General features: G+C 37.1%; 2 protein-coding genes across 2 annotated transcripts; both read right to left on the bottom strand.

Annotated features, from left to right (window-relative positions):
* Window positions 1-1,702: 1,702 nt before the first annotated feature.
* Window positions 1,703-5,775, bottom strand: LOC121397325 (olfactory receptor 493-like). Its single transcript, XM_041573959.1, has 2 exons — window positions 5,767-5,775; window positions 1,703-2,656 (listed from the first exon to the last, which is right to left on the bottom strand). Exons 1-2 carry the CDS (start codon window positions 5,773-5,775, stop codon window positions 1,703-1,705), a joined length of 963 nt encoding a protein of 320 aa, XP_041429893.1.
* Window positions 5,776-15,506: 9,731 nt separating this feature from the next.
* Window positions 15,507-16,448, bottom strand: LOC121397326 (olfactory receptor 49-like). The gene has a single exon (XM_041573960.1). The coding sequence runs from the start codon at window positions 16,446-16,448 to the stop codon at window positions 15,507-15,509; it is 942 nt and encodes a 313-aa protein (XP_041429894.1).
* Window positions 16,449-17,687: the final 1,239 nt, after the last annotated feature.

Genomic DNA, 17,687 nt, shown 5'->3' on the forward strand with positions numbered 1-17,687 from the left:
CCAGGGGTAAATTTAGTAAAATTCAAATGTACATTTTTGTTACTGTTTGAGAAAATCCCAACAAAAATTTATTTTGAATTTGAATAATGTCTAAGTTGCAAAAATATCAAGTTCTTTGCCATGGATGGTTGTCCTGATTTCTGACAATAACCAATCCCAACTAAGAGTGAGCCATAAAAATAATCAGTAGATTTGCCTCTCTTTAATGTATTGCACATAATTATTGCAAGGTTGATCTATTAGCATTCAAATTTGATCTATTAGCATTCAAATTTGCTTTATTTACACTATTTAAGGTTTTATAGTTTGAAACAACTACATTTTTTTTCAAATTCAAGTTTTTTTTTATCTTGAAAGTATCAATCATAAAAATCTAAAAATGTTCTAGCTTAAAGCTGGGAAGCTGCTTTGGAAGTTAATATGGGCTACATTTTTAAAATGTAAGATTTTTTTTAAAGTTCAAGTTCTCAAAATAATTAGCTGAAAATTAATAGATCAATCAAGTTTATTAATAGATCAATCAATTTAAGATTTTTTTTTAAGGTTCTCAAAATAATTAGCTGAAAATTAATAGATCAATCAAGTTTTCTTGCATGTTAGAATGCAGCCATTTGATTTTTTTTTACTTTTGTAAATATGCTGGAGTATTCTAGTTAATTTGTTTTTTTTTGTTTTTTCAAATTTGACAATTTAAATGTTAATAAATGGGCCTGACCTAAAGCACAAACCCTCAGCAGACTGAATGATCTCTCTCTTAATACAGGAATAGGACCCGTTGTTCCAAAAACCTGATATTCAGTCAATTTTAAGCAGAAAAGTTGAATATTTCAAAATAATTTCTGTAATAATAAAACAGTACCTTGTACTTGATCCCAACTAAACTAAATGAATGGTGGAAAAACAATCATATTGTCATAGGTCCCAAGAATTTCAGATAGTACTGTAGATATCTTACCTGTATTACAATTGGCTATGGTGACTGACAATATTTGATTACACTGGATTTTTATGTCCCAGAGAAATGATGGATTATTTGCTCTAGGGGAACCTAGCCACTGGATCCAGGTTTTAAAAATGTGGCTTGCTAAGCTTAATCTCAGATACTATTTAAATAATATTTCTGTGTATCAAGCATGGTTTCATTGTATGTGGAGCACAAGTAATACAATTCCAATATGCAATGGTGGATCAAATCCAGAACTTAGAAAATGCAAAAATATATGAATAATAGACCTTTGTCTATTATTTCAGTATATAGATTGTGGTATATGAATTGAAAAAAGTCGTGCATGACTTGTTTTTCTGGAAAAAAAAACAGATAAATGTACATAATATACATTCAGTGAAAATGTTCAATATTTGATGTTTCTTCAATTGAAATACTATTTCCTTCTGCAACATAACACTTCCCTGTTATTTCATCTTAATTAAATTGGTTAAATCAACAGAGGGGAGAGGATTCATTATTTTAACATTTAACCAAAAAGTTAACTATACAAATTAAACAGCCTAATTTATGCATGAAATGCCTAGAGTTTGCCATATTATAACAGGGAGAAAGGAAAAATGCCATAAGAGAAAAAAGGAAACTTCAAACACACAAAATTCAAAAGAAGAAATCAAAGCAAACTTATGTACAATATAATGAAACAACCATTCAGGTTTAGTTTTATACAAGACTTTATTTTGTATCTAGTTAGTATTAAAATGATCCCTGGAAACATTTTAACCTCCTTGGTTTGATGAGAGCTCTTTTTACATCTTTGTTTCTAAAGGTATAAATAAAGGGATTCAAAAGAGGGGTAATGACAGTATATATAAGGGCAAGGTACCTGTCATAAATGGAACCCTTTGGTACAACATTCACTGTACTAGCCGTTATATAAAACAAACCTGCTACAGTGAGATGAGAAGAGCAGGTGGAGAAGGCTTTCTGTTTAGATTCAATACTGTTAAGCTTAGAAATGATGAAAATTATATGGATGTAGATTCCAACAGTTATGATGAATGGGAGCGCAACAGCACATGAAGCCGCACAGATAGTAATCACTTTAGTGATGAAGAGATCAGAACAAGCCAAGGACTGTAGAGGAGCAAAATCACAATAGAAATGGTTAACTTCATTAGGGCCACAGAATTCCAATTTAGCTGTAAAAATGAAAGGAATAAATAGAGTGACAACGCCAACAATCACGGGTAGAACAGCAAGTTGTATGCACAATGTCTGGGTCATAATAGAAGAATATTGCAGAGGGCTGCTAATAGCCAGGTTTCGGTCAAAAGCCATGACTACAAGTAGGTAACATACTGATGTTCCCAAAGAATCAGTGGTAAACATTTGAGTGAAGCAGCCAATGAAAGATATTCTGTCCTTAGCTGCAATGAGGTTAGCTAAAAGATTAGGAATAATGCAAGACACACACATCATTTCTGTTGCAGCTAATGTGCTAATAAAAAAATACATAGGGGTATGAAGGGAAGTTTCAACCCTTACTAGACAAATTATAGACAAGTTCCCAGAGACACATGTAATGTAGATAAGTAGTATGACAAAAAATAAAGGAATCTGGAGCTGGTATAGATCTGAAAAAGCCAATAGAATAAACTCTTCCACAGATGTCTTATTGACTTTATCCATCAGGTTTGAAGATGCTACCTGTAAAAGGAAAAGGAAAGAAGAAGTTGATATATAAAATTTTGGAATCTTATATTTCCAGTATTTTCAATCAATATTGCCACAGATGATCATGGAAATGGGGAACTTTCCCAATTTTACAAGGTGGCAGATTTTTCAAGGGTCGAATTTCGAATTCATGTGAGTTTTTTTAAAACTCGATTAAACTTGATTTACCTCGAAATTCAAGTGTGTGGTTATTTATTTAAAATATTGAATATCTAAAACACAGACTAATTTTACCGACCCAAAAACTCGAATCAAATTCGAACCAATTCGACCAAACTCAAATCGAGTTTTTCTCTTAAAAAACTTGAATCTAACATCATTATATTGGTCACTGGACCTCTCTCATTGACTTTCATTGGTTTTAGGTAGTGAACTTTAGGTAGTGAACAGTCGAATTTGAATTTTTAAAGGGCCAGAGTTTGATAAATGTTGAAAATTAAATTAGGATTTTTAAAAAATTTTAAATCGAGTTTGGATAATTAGCAACTGTCGAATTTGACAGTTTAGAGCCAGTGATCCCTAACCAGTTAGTTCATGAGCAACATGTTGCTCCCCAACCCCTTGGATGTTGCTCTCAGTGGCCTCAGAACAGGTGCTTATTTTTGAATTCCAGGCTTGGAGGAAAGTTTTGGTTGCATAAAAACCAGGTGTACTGCTAAACAGAGCCTCCTGAAGGCTGGCAGTCATAGGGACTACCAATAGTCAATCACAACTCTTATTTGGCACCACCCAGGAAAATTTTCATTCTTGTGTTGCTCCCCAACTTGTTTACATCTGAATGTTGCTCACAGGTGAAAAAGGTTGGGGTCCCCGGTTTTAGGCCATTCAAATTCGAATTTTGAATTCGACCCTTAGTAAATCTAGCCCTTACAGTGTAATGTTATCATTGAAGTCTTCAGATGTATAAACAAATTAAGTAGACTACCTACACTAAGGCACAAGTCAGCAGAAGACCTCATCCTTGGTCACATCAAGCCTGTTCAGTAGATATCTTGGGTATTCCTAACTAGATATAAATCATGTAATCATAATTATGGCTCCATACATGGCCCAATGAATAGCTCATTTGAGCAGGAGAAAGCAATATTAACTTGGGCTTTATACAAATAAACAAGGACACTTGTTACTGGCAAATTGTGGAGAGAAAGGGGGTCATGAAGAAAGGCTTAGGTTGACAGACACAATGCATTATTTTATCACACATACCCAATACTGCTATTTTGAGTGGTGTAGTATGTAACATTCATTTGCCGATACAAAGACCTGGCACAGGGTCCGTAAACTTGAAATGAGGCTTTTATCTATAAATAAGCACTGAAATAAGGGTACCCCTTCTTACTATTGTGGTCAGGGAAACTTTATTGATACAAAATGTGTATTGTTAATTGTGTACTTTGTGTTGTTAATAGTGTCTTTACTGCCTTTTTATTGTCCATTTACAGGAGCACTACAATCAAAATATAAACTTTGCACCTGAAAACAATGTGTAATGTGTAAATTAAATCAAAAGTAAGATAACAAATCAGAAAAAAGCTTCACCACTGTATTTCTAATGGGTTTTAGTCTGCGCTTAAAAAACGAAACACGTCTCATGCACAGTAGTCAATCCTAACCTAGATAGAGTAACAACATGAAATAGTATTGTATATGATAGACTACTTGGCATATATCATCACTATATAAAACTGATAACGGGCAGGTTTATAAGATACAGGAGGTGGTAAAAAGACCACGGAAAGGTGGCGACTGGGGAAGATTACTATTTCTGGATCAGTAGGTTAGATTGGAGCAAACCTAAAGGTATGAATGATTACACTAGCCTAAAATTTTCTTATGATTTATTATTATTATCTATAAAACATTCTGACTACTTTTTCTTTTTTCTTAGGTATTAACAGCCAGCTAGGCATGAAAACATCACGGAACTCCTGCCGTGTAAGGCAACATTAATCATAATATGTGTTACAGGAGCTATGACTTATACGGCTGGTTATATATATATATATATATATATATATATATATATATATATATATATATATAAATAATGATTCATGGCAGTACCGAAACTTTTAAAAAGCAAGGATCCTATTTATTGCGATAGGTTACTGCACCTGGGCAAACTGTGCACATTATTATAAAAACAGGGGGTTAAGAGTTAAAGGAAGGCTGTCTCCCCTAGACTCCATTTTAATTGAAAAAGTCATATTTTTGAAAATTATTTCCTTTTTTCTCTGTAATAGTAAATCCATACCTTGTACTTGATCCCAGCTAAGATATGATTAATCCTTACTGAAAGCAAAGCAATCCTGTGGGGTTTAATGAATGTTTAAATATTTTCTAGTAGACTTAATTTATGAGGATCCAAAGTCAATCCATCAGCTGACTTTTGCTACATGTATAACAACTAAAAAGTTGATCTTATTTTTTTCCACAATAAATAGTTTTGGACTTAGATTCAGTTTAGTGGATTTGTTAATTGATTCTCTATTTTCCTTTACTGAGCGGATATATATTACTAAACCTGAATATATTCAATATATGATTCTTGGGTACTGTAGCTGAAAAAAACACATGATGGGTGTAAGAGAAAAAATTAAAACAATGCGGTTATGTGGAAAAAAACGAAGGCAGTGCTGCTCGGCAGCTAATCCCCACTGATTATAAAAATCAGATAATTAAAGGGAAAGAGCTGCAGCAAGCTGCACTGTAAATACAGAATAATGTAAAGCAGTGATGAATGAGACTTTGGAATGGACCATTATTTATTGTGATTCTATTTTAAGTGTTTAGGAACACTACATCATACAGTGCCTCTAGCATATAATAATGCAAATACATATTTATAATGTATTTATTGAGTTAAGCTCTTGATCTACATGAAACATTGCCTGATACGTTACTTAACATAAGTTCTTACTAATTGCTGCATGGCTGAATGAACTATGTTATAGATATGTTCTACCACTGGGCAAGCAAATTGTTTTGATTCTTTACACTGCACCTTCAAAATCCAGTAGGGTTTTACTTAGACTGAAAATTCTCAGCTGCAGCAGCCCAAGCTTTATTCCCACCAGACTTACCTTGGACATCTGTGGATATATGAGAAGCCAAAATCACAAAACGCAACATCTATTCTTCCAACCAGGCACAGACAGAAAAGAGAAACAACTGAGTGGAGAATGAATACAAGATGCTGCATACATTCAGAATATAGCAAAGTACCCATGACTTTACCCAATATCTATCATTGTTAATCCTGCCTGTTGTCAGAAGTTAAAACATAAATCATTCATTAACCTTAATTGTACGGAATTTCACTTACTTTAAACACGTGTCACTCAAAGTGTCCTATCTGCTTCTGAGAGGAAAATAACTGTGAGAGGTCGAGCCACATGGAATATATACTGTATTTACTTTTAATAAAACCCACGGGGATTGAGCTCTATTAATCTCTAAGGTGGAAAGCTGATCATTTGAGAGTTTGTATTTTTTCAGCAATTAATGATTGATGATTTTAGTCACAATAAACGTAATTTGTATAGACGGGAATAATAGCTTCAATAGCAAATAGAAACAAAAGCTCAATAAAGAGTAGCCCTTAGTCATTGATCATGCACATTTATTATTATTATTATTATTATTATTATTATTATTCAATGATCATACAGATTTCCATAAAAAGTTGATTTGTATAGTAAGTTTGAAAATCAAACATATATTTGGCCACTTTGGTTACCTACATTCTGAGCCAAATTAGAATGACATGATTGTTTGGACCCGGACCAACAATGGGATCACAATATGAAGAATAGGCACCTATGGGGGGGGGTTAAATCTTCCAAATAGATATTTGGTTAAGTTTTAGCCAGTTATCTATTGAATAAGCCTTTGTAGAGGGTCTTTACATGGGCAGATTAACCTTGTCTGAAGCGGCCAAATCTGCAGCATAAGGTGGCCATATACGCAGAGATAATATAGTACAAAATGAATTTTCGTACGATATTCGGTGTATGTATGGTCGGCAGAAGACTTGGATATCGGTCGGCTTGTTGATCGGCTGAACGGAAAATTTTGATCAGGTGCCTTTGAAGGCACCCAAACTTCGGCCATTGTTAGTGCTGAATCATCAGATACAGGTAAAATTCTATTGTTTCTACCTGTATATCTGACGATTCAGCTCTACACGTGAAATGAGCGATCTTTCTTGGAAAGATCGTAATTGTTACGTCTATGGCCACCTTAATATGTACCACTGTAGGGCCGGTTTTAACTGCACTGCATTATTCTGTGATATTATTCATCAAGTTGACACTTTGCTTATTTTTTTTTGGTGTTAAATTTTGTGCTGTTTGATTATGAAACAAACTATGAAATTCAAGGAGGTCTATTTATCAAAATTCAAATTTGTTATTTCTTTTTTTTACAAACAAGGGAAAGTTGTGCTCACCACTATTTTTTAAAACCATTAGGCGGGGGTGCAATGAGGGTGTGACCACAAAATACATATAGTCAAATACAAGAAGTCCTCTGCACTCAACCCATTATCAATATATTTAAGACAGAGACATTTTGTGCATACTGCTACTGAAAAATGCCTTACCCTTTAAACAAAACAGGGATTGTTTGTCCATATATTGCAATATATTTAAGCTGGCCAACTACGTCAAAGTCATCCCATATCTGGCCAGTCCTACGCTTAATTTTCATCTGATTCATTAAGAATTCTATTGCTTCATTTTACATTTTACAAAGGGACTAGGTTTTACCTGAAACTTACTTGCTGCTTTCAAAGTAAAACTCCATACTTGGCTGCCCTTTTATTAGACACCAGTGGGATCACCTGACTATAGCTGGGAAGGGTGGGAGCTCAAATGTATCCAATTAATATTCTATTCAGAATTTTCAATGGGTCTAAAAAGTTTCAAAAAAATTAAGAAAAAAGTTTTAAAAACTTGAATTGAAGAAAACAAACTTACATTTTACCTAGGATAATTCCCATTAACTTCGACATGAACATTTCAGTTTTGGCCCACTCATTGAATTCATCAGCCCTATAGTGTTGTATAGCTTCTGATTAAAGAGGTTGTGCACCTTTGAGTTGACTTATAGTATGATTTAGAGAGTGATATTCTGAGACAATTTGCAACTGGTTTTCATTTTTTATTATTTGTGGTTTTTGAGCTAATTAGCTTTTTATTGAGCTGCTCTGCAGTTTGCAGCCAGTCCAACCCTGTCAATCATGCACTGATTTGAATGAGAGTCAGGAATATGAATAGGAGATGGTCTAAATAGAAGATGAGTAATAATAGGTAATAATAAAAATAAACGCGTGCATTACAGAGCAATTGTTTTAAGATGGGGTCAGTCACCCCCATTTGAAAGCTGGAAAGAGTCGAAAGAAGGCAAATCATTAAAAAAGGAATTATATAAAATAGATAATGAAGACCAGTTAAATAGTTGCTTAGAATTTACCATGCTATAACATACTAAAAGTTAACTTAAAGGTGAACCACCCCTTTAATAAAATGAAAGTATTTGTCTATCTCTAAAACTACCCTTCTGTAGTGATGGGCGAATTTGGGGCATTTTGTTTCGCCGATAAATTCGCGAATTTACAACTAAATTCATTAAACTGTGAAAAATTTGCCAAACGACGCCGGCGTCTAGTTTTTGACCCCAGCATCCGTTTTTGACGCCGGTGTCCGTTTTTTTGCTGCGGTTTGGGGAATTTATTCGCAGACGGCGAATCGTCGGGAATTCACCACAAATTTGTGCCAGCCGAATTAATTCGCCCATCACTACCATTCTGTATTAGGGTAGGGTATTGTTTACCTTTGTTCATTTTTTTTTTTGTTACATTTTTTTTCAGTTGGTTTTCCTTTTTGTTAGCGTTTTACTGAAATGTAAAGTTTAATTTTTCACCTTCTTATGTCTTTCTAAAGCAGCTCCAGGGGGGTTGAGGTTGTGACTCTGTAAGTTGTTCTAAATTGATACATATAGGGGGTAATTACTAAAACTTGACTTTTTATCACTCAGGGATATCTGCCATTCACCTCTACATGACCTCGACAGGTTTGACAGTTTTGAGATTTGGATTTTTAGATGCTTTGGGGTAAAATGAATCCCTAAAAGTATGAGTTTTTTTCCCTCTAAAAATTAAAGTTTTCCCCTAAATGCTTGCCCTTAAATAAGTGCTGGCCTGGCCCACCGGGATACCAGGAAAACTCCCGGTGGGCCCAGGTGTTAGTGGGCCCTCATGCTGCTACACATTTGGCCAATTTCATGGCCATTCCATATTTCTATGAGAACAATTAGATGGAATAATAGATTATAGTATGTAAAGAAAAGAGACAAGGAGAATAGTGGTGATGAGAGGAAAAAAAATAGTACTGAGAGTTGGCCCCTGGTCTAAGTTTTTTTGGTGGGCCTCTGGTGTCCGAGTCTGACACTGCCCTAAACTGATAATTTTTTTTATCTGTGGTCCTGTTGAACATAATCCCTGAGTTTCATTAAACGCAGCTGTTATAACTGATACAGTAGTTTACAATAGCTAATATTCCACCGATGCTGCTAAGAAAATGTATCAACTATTGCAGCAAATCTTACCATTTCTGAATCTGCACCCGGATCACTGTGTTCAAATTGAAACACCAGAGACAGGAATATTAAACTTAAACTTTTTTATTCTTGAAAAACAGTAAAAAAAAAATAGACTATGATACAGTACTAGGAAAGGGATGGGACTTCCTCTTTGGCCTCCACCTGAGGAACAGGGTGGATGGTGCTGGGCACCTGTAAGGATAAAACCCCAAGAGTATGAAGGCCTTGGTCAAGTCAGAAAACATGGCCCATGAATGAGATATTAAGGGGCCGATTCATCGGTTTCAAGGTCCCCATAGGCTTGCCTAATATTTTTTGATCGAAGGATATTCCTTCGATCGTTGGATTAAAATCCTTCGAATCGTTCGATTCGAAGGATTTAATCGTTCGATCAAAGGAATAATCCTTCGATCGTAGCATTTGCGCTAAATTTCAATTCCTAGTCGAATATCGAGGGTTAATTAACCCTCGATGTGTAGCTCCTATCATACTACACATTGAGAGGCAGATTTATCAAGGGTCGAATAGTCAATTCGAATTTGAATTTTCAAGTTTAAAAATTCATACATTCACACATTTTAATTTTAGTCCCCTATTTAAATGTGAATTCAAATGTGAGATTTATTACACCTGGACCATGGGAACAGTCCTAATTCAAATATTTGCCACCTCAAACCTGCAGAGTTCATGTAAAAGCCAATGGTAGAGTTCAGCTGAGCCATTTGGAGATGTTACTAGCCTTCCTGACATTCAATTTTTTTCGGGAGAAAATGTTGATTCATACAAATCGAATACAAATCAAATGCGATTCAAATTTTCGGGTCGTAACCATACCATCGAATAGTAGCCATTCAATTTTTTTCTTAAATAATCTTCCAGTCGAATTGTGAGTATATTCAAATTTAAAAAAATTCACATGAATTCAAAATTTGACCATTGATAAATGGGCCTCTAAGAGTGTAAGTCAGTTAGGGTTCAATTATAAAGAGCAGCACCGAGCTCCAACATAGGAGTGGAAGATTGGAGGAATATCGCCCAGGCTGTATTGCCTGTAGTGTAGGGATCCCATGGATATCTGGAATCAGGATAGAGAATTAAGAAAGTGAGATTCCTGCCAAGTCTGTCCTCATGAGAGTGTCAACCTGTATAACGCTCTCACTTGCTTCAGAGGAATTGTACTGTGAGTAAATCCTGGGAATGTTAAATAAACCAGATTTGTTTTGTTTGCCCATTACAAGAACCTCTGGTGCCCTCTGTCTTTATTTTTCTGTATAGCAGCAAGAGAGGTATAATTGTGAGTTGCTTCCTATTGTGTAATGGCTGCATGAGTCTCTGCTAATAAAGCACTGTTATATTCTACTCATCCTCGACTGCCCAAAACATAAGAAATTGCAGGAGTCCAGTATGGCCCATGTTCTACTGCTAATAGTCTGGGAAGGCTATAATAGTAACCACCAAATAGGCATTAAATGAATATGGTTTAACAAGAAAGAGTATATTGATGTAAGAAAATAAAAAATATAGAATAGAATCAGTATGAAGTCTCCTACATAAGCAACATAACATTTACTTAATAAATAGAATATATACACAAATGAGAGCAATTAGAAATTGTTAGAAGCAGAGGCAGGAAAGTGAGTATAATCACTTATCTGAGACCCTACATAGTAACATAGTTAGTTAGGTTGAACAAAAACACATGTCCATCAAGTTCAACCTTTTAACTCTATTTTAACCTGCTTAACTGCCAGTTGATACCGAGGAAGCCAAAAAAAAAAAAAACAGTTGAAGCCTCTCCAATTTGCCTCAGAGGGGGAAAAATTCCTTCCTGACTCCAAAATGGCAATCGAACCAGTCCCTGGATCAACTTGTACTATGAGCTATCTCCCATAACCCTGTATTCCCTCACTTACTAAACACCATCCAACCCCTTCTTAAAGCTATCTAATGTATCAGCCTGTACAGTGTCGGACTGGCCCACAGGGATACCAGAAAAACTCCCGGTGGGCCCAGGTGTCTGTGGGCCCTTGTGCTGCTAAACATTTAGCCTATTTCATGGCCATTCCCTATTTCCCTATTAACAAAGAGGCTAAATAGATGGAATAATAGATTATAGTATGTAAAGAATAGTGACTAGGAGAATAAAGGTTGAGTGAGGAGATGAAAAATAATAGTACTGAGAGTGGGCCCCTGGTCTATGGTTCTTTGGTGGGCCCTTGGTCTAAGGTTTTTCGGTGGGCCCCTGGTGTCCCAGTCCGACACTGAGCCTGTACCACTGATTCAGGGAGAATATTCCACAACTTCACAGCTCTCACAGTAAAAAAACCCTTCTGACTATTTAATCAGAACCTTCTTTCTTCTAATGGGAATGAGTGACCTCCTGTCAGTTGGATATGCTTCCTTCTCATAGATCTTTAGCAATATATCTCTCAATAAATAAAAGATGTAAAGCAACATATATTATTATTAAAACATATCTGCCATGGCCATGGGATTTATATGTGGAAGCAACATTGGGATGACAACAAGCATCTGTTATAAAATATTCCACATCGAAGAGGTGAGTTCTCTGATCAGTTGGGCTGAGTGCTGAAGGCTGATGGTAGGAATCGAGGCAGGACTCAACTTTGGCAATTGATCAGTTTGTTACTATTTTTTCTATACAAAAGCCATGGAAGAGATTTGTCCTCACATACAGCATTAATGGTAACAAACAACAGCCGCTTTCAAATGCATGCAAATATAAACATTATATTACTGTCAATTAATTTATTATAGGTCTATTAAATAAGTGAGTCAAACCATGAGTAAATTGTTCCTGATGTCACAATTTTAACTCTTTCTTTGCTAAGCAGAAATATTTATCATCGTGCTTCAATAAACATTCACTGCATCACAAAACCTTATATGCAGGAACAGTAAAGCAAATAGTCTGCCCATTACTCATGGAGCCAACACCATTCCCTTTTAATGAACCACAAATTAAAGCTCTTAAGAACCTTCCATTTTCCACTAACCTGGCTATAAGTACTGTACCTACAGTATATATACAATGTCAATCATTCTTCAATGCTTATATTTATTGTGACAGTATTCTTTTCACCTAAATCTGAAATGAGTGATGTTATCAAGCACTGAGGCTCCCACAATGCTTAACATCAAGGGACACATTTACTAAAACTCTAATTTATCTCATTATTTTATTAGAAAGAAACTCAACCTAACTCCTATCCACAAATTAAAGTCATTTATCAAATAATCAGCTCTAAAAAGTTGAGCAGAAAAAGCCTTGATAAAATCGATTTGATTTGACATCAAATAGCTCAAATTATTCGAGTTATCAGCCGAAACCCCCTTATTATACAAAACCCAGCGCAGGTCACAATATCTTCAGATTGTAAAAGGGACATCTGACATTGACTTCTACATGACCTCGACAGGTTTGAGATGGCATATTTTTGGATTTGGATTTCTAGCATCTTTGGGGTATAATAAATAAGGAATAATAAAGTGTAAGTATAATATAAGTATAATAGAATTTATAATAAGTATAATAAATTTGAGTTTTAATTTTTCCATGAAAATTTAGAGTTTTCCCCCTAAAAACATTGACGTTTAATAAATAGGACCCTGTGTGTCAAGAACTGCCTGCTTTAGAACCAAGGATCTGCTGCATACCGATCACTGCTCCTCTAGGTTGAGCCCCATTAGGCATTTCTAGGTTATTTGCATGCTTTCCCTCCTGTCAGTATTTCCTGGTCCATGCCCACTGTCCAGCTGCAGACAATAGCCCAATTAATGGGCTATTTAAGTCTTCCTCCCTCATACCCTTGTGCTGGATCAGTATCCAATATGTTAAGTCCAAGCCTCGTGTTCTTGTGCCTGATATGTTGCTAAGATATTGTTCCTGTTCCTGAGTCCCTGTTCACATCCTGTAAGTCCTTCTCCTTCTCTGCCCTTGTTCCCACTGATCCGACTTCCCAGTTTTGACCTTGGCCTGTTTTCTGACTTTTCATGGTTTCTGCTTGTGCTGACCTTTGGCCTGTTATCTAGATTATTGTTGTCTGTCACCCACCCTTGAGTTCTGGCCCACCTTAAAAGAGAACTAAACCCTAAAAATTAATGTGGCTAAAAATGCCATGTTTTATAGACTGCGCTTATTGCACGAGCCTAACGTTTTAGCTTCTCAATAGCAGCAATGATCTTGGAAAGTGTCTGCCACACTCACATGCTCAGTGGGCTCTGAGCAGCTGTTGAGAAGCTAAGCTTATGGGTCATCACAATTTATCAAGCAGAAAATAAGGTTGTCCTGTAATATAAGCTGATGCTACAGGGCTGATTATTAAATTCTGATGCTAATTGCACTGGTTTCTGTGCTGCCATGTAGTAATTATCTGTATTAATTACTAATCAGCCTTATATTGTGACATTTCTATTCTATGTGTACTGTATATTGCGAGTGGCTCCCTAAGCTCAGTAAGTGACAGCAGCACAGAGCATGTGCAGTGAATCAGCAGAAAAGAAGATGGGGAGCTACTGGGGCATCTTTGGGGACACAGATCTTTACTGCTAAAGGGCTGTTGTGTACAACATTTCTAGCTTACTTCTTTAGTTAGGCTCTAGTTCTCCTTTAAAACTTTGATTGTTTGCTGTGTTGCCAGAATTTGGACTTGCTATTGTGTCTGTTCCCACATTTTCATGTTTCCATAATAAATCTTGCTAAAACTTGCAGTTCTTGTGTTTATTCAGCACTTGGCTCTGTACAAACCAGCACTTTTCCTAACACCAAGTAAAGGAGGGTTATATTAACTGCCTTCTTTAATCCCACAGGTCTAACCCTCTCTTGCCATCATTCCATTATGTAGAGTAGTTGATTACTAATTTTACAATGTGAAGTTAAGCCACAATAGCAACAGAAATTCAATGGAATCGGGTCTATTTATGACTATTCCCACAAAATATTTAAATCAACAGCATATACTGTTGATCCAACAAAACTCGAAAAGCAGACCGCACTTCTGAAAATGGGGTTTATTGGAGTTCCTGCTGGAAAGACCTAACGCGTTTCAGGAGTTATCCCTTAGTCATAGGTTTGAACCTATGACTAAGGGATAACTCCCGAAACGCGTTAGGTCTTTCCAGCAGGAACTCCAATAAACCCCATTTTCAGAAGTGCCGTCTGCTTTTCGAGTTTTGTTGTGTGTACAGTGGGGACACTGTCTGACTGAGCACCTGGCCTGAGGGGAGAGCGGTGAGCTGTTTGCGGTCCTTTTTTGCTCTTTTGTCTACATATACTGTTGATCCCAGTGTTAAAGCAGGTATAGATAAAGGAGGTGTAATTTCTGCAGTTGGCAACACCAATCTTTCCACTGAAATGAATGGTGCCCACTGTGCCCAGTAAATCCAGTATAATTAACAAAACAAATAATGCCTACTAGCTAACAGTTTACCAACTCCTCTACAACACCCTTTATGTAATAAAACAGTAGAACTGATATACATAGCTTAGAGCGTGTCCATTGGTATTGCACTAAGCTGTGCCTTTAAAGGAGAAGGAAACCCAGACGGTGCAAAAACCCTCCCCCCTCCCGTGTGTTACCCACCCTCCCTCCTCCCCCCTGGCCTACCTGTCCCACTGGGCAAATGCCCCTAACTTGTTACTCACCCTTCTGCACAGGTCCAGTCCACGGAGTTCACAGGCACCATCTTCTTCCAAGCGATCTTCTTCCTGCTTTGACCAGCGTTTTGGCGCATGCGCAGTAGGAGCATTTCGCCGGTACGGATCTACTGCTCATTCCAATTTCACTTTGTGACTTTTGGCGCATGCGCAGTAGATCATACCGGCGAAATGCTCCTACTGCGCATGCGCCGGTCAAAGCAGGAAGAAGATCGCGTGGAAGAAGATGGTGCCTGTGAACTCCGTGGACTGGACCTGTGCAGAAGGGTAAGTAACAAGTTAGGGGCATTTGCCCAGCGGGACGGGTAGGCCAGGGGGGAGGAGGGAGGGTGGGAAACACACGGGAGGGGGGGGAGGGTTTTTTGCGCCGACTAGGTTTCCTTCTCCTTTAAGATTTAAGGCATTAGGAATTCAAATAAATAGTGAGGGACGTTCATAAACGGGTGCGATAAGGCAAAAGGTAACACTCAGTAACACTAAAACAGAATAAAAAGGGAAAACAAATACCACTCAGTATAAGTTTTAGAAATTATTTGTATTTGGTTAGTATCGGAATGAACCTTGGCAAAGCTTTAACCTCCTTGATTTTATTAGTACTCTCTTTACATCTTTGTTTCTGAAGGTGTAAATAAAGGGATTCAATAGGGGAGTAATAACAGTATATATTAGGGCAAAGAACCTGTCATATTGGGAACCCTTTGGCACAGCATAAACAATGATGGTTGTTATATAAAACAATCCTGCTACAGTGAGATGAGAAGAGCAGGTGGAGAAGGCTTTCTGTTTCGATTCAGCACTTTTAATCTTTGAAATGATGATTATAATATGGATGTAGAGTCCAACAGTTATGGTGAAGGGGAGTCCAGATGCAAAAATTGCCCCCGAGTTTGTCACCATCTGGCTCATATAAGGACTGGAACAAGCCAATGACTGTAGAGCAGCAAAGTCACAAAAGAAATGATTGATTTCATTAGGGCCACAGAATTCCAAGGCAGCCGTAAAACCCGTGGGGATTGATACATTTATAATCCCAAGAATAAATGGTAAAAGTACAAGTTGCACACAGACTCGCTGGGTCATGATAGAAACATATTGCAGGGGCTTGTTAATAGCCAGGACTCTGTCAAAAGCCATGACTGCAAGTAGGTAACATTCTGCTGTTCCTAAAGTAGCAGTGACAAACAATTGTATGAAACATCCACTGAAGGATATGCTCTTCTTATCTGCAATGAGGTTAGCCAGAAGATTAGGAATAATGCAAGACACAAATATTATTTCTAGAGTAGATAATGTGCTGATAAAAAAGTACATTGGGGTGTGAAGTGAAGGTTCAGCTCTTACTATAAAAATAATGATAACGTTCCCAAATACACACATGATGTAGACAAGCAAAGTGACAAAGAACAGAGGAATCTGGAGCTGATATAAATCTGAAAAAGCCAATAAAATAAACTCTTCCACTGTGGTCTTATTGCCTTTATCCATCAGGCTGCAAAGCGGTATCTATAAGATAAATACACAAAGTTTCTAAGTTACATTTTGGGAATTTCAGATGAACATTGAGCTTGAGGCCAAATATTATATTTTATACTTTTTAGCTGAACCTATTCTCCATCCTATTTTACAAATAATTATTCCCCAGTGATACCTTGGCCCAAATGGTTTATCTGTAACAACCATAAATTGGATTGGATCATCCCTTGCTCAAGCCCAGGGTTGGACTAGGCATCCCAGTCCTGTTCCCTGCACTAATCTTCTTGCCACAGGTCGCGGCAAATTAAAGACGTGCGCATGTGCAGCTAAGGGGGTGTGGCTCGCCAGGGGAACCCAGAGGTGGGGACCCGGAGGGGCAGGGGTGCACCACCAAAGACGTGCCATCGCCAGATAGGTCTCCAAGGGTAGAAAGAAGCTGCCCCTGGAACCTTTAAGAGCCGAATTTTTCAGTTTTTAAACTGGAAATTCGGCTTTACTGGTGCAAGAGAGCGCAATTGCGCTCTCCACACTAGTGTTCCTTCCTCCCCCCCTGACTGGTAAGCCAGTGAGGGGGGGGAATTACAGGAGCCGCTTCAGGCATTGCGCAAAAAAGTTTGGCGCAACGCCTGAGTTTTGCCGCGAAAAATGATGCCCATAGACTCCAATGGGTGGAAAAAATTGTGCGTGCATTTTGGTGAATTATCGATTTTGCGAATTTTTTGGCAAAGCAAAAAGGGTCGGATTCACCCATCACTAAAACCAATATCAATACAGGCATGGGACCTGTTATCCGAAATGCTCGAAACCCAGGGCTTTTGGGATAATGGATAATTTTGTAATTTGGATCTTCATACATTAAGGGGGTTATTTATTTTTTTGTCTGGATGTTTTAATAACAACAAACTCAACCAAACTCCCATCCCTGAATTTGTTATTATTATTTACTGATACTTTAACTAGAAAAAAAATCGGATTGAGAAAAGAGCCTGAAAAATGCGTGCATCAATTTGTGCAACTTTTTCAGATTGCTGTGTGCATTTGACACCCAAAACACTCGGATTTTTCAGATTATCGTATGAAACCCAGCGCAGACCACAATATCTTCAAACTGGCATCTGCCATTAACTTACACATGAACTCAGCAGGTTTGAAATTGAGAGTTTTGGTATTTGGATTTTTAACAGCCTAGAGGTACAGCTATGGGACCTGTTAACCAGAATGCTTGGGACTTGGGGTTGTCTGGATAATGGA

This window comes from Xenopus laevis, chromosome 8L (genome assembly GCF_017654675.1).
Source record: "Xenopus laevis strain J_2021 chromosome 8L, Xenopus_laevis_v10.1, whole genome shotgun sequence".
NCBI classification, from domain to species: domain Eukaryota; kingdom Metazoa; phylum Chordata; class Amphibia; order Anura; family Pipidae; genus Xenopus; species Xenopus laevis.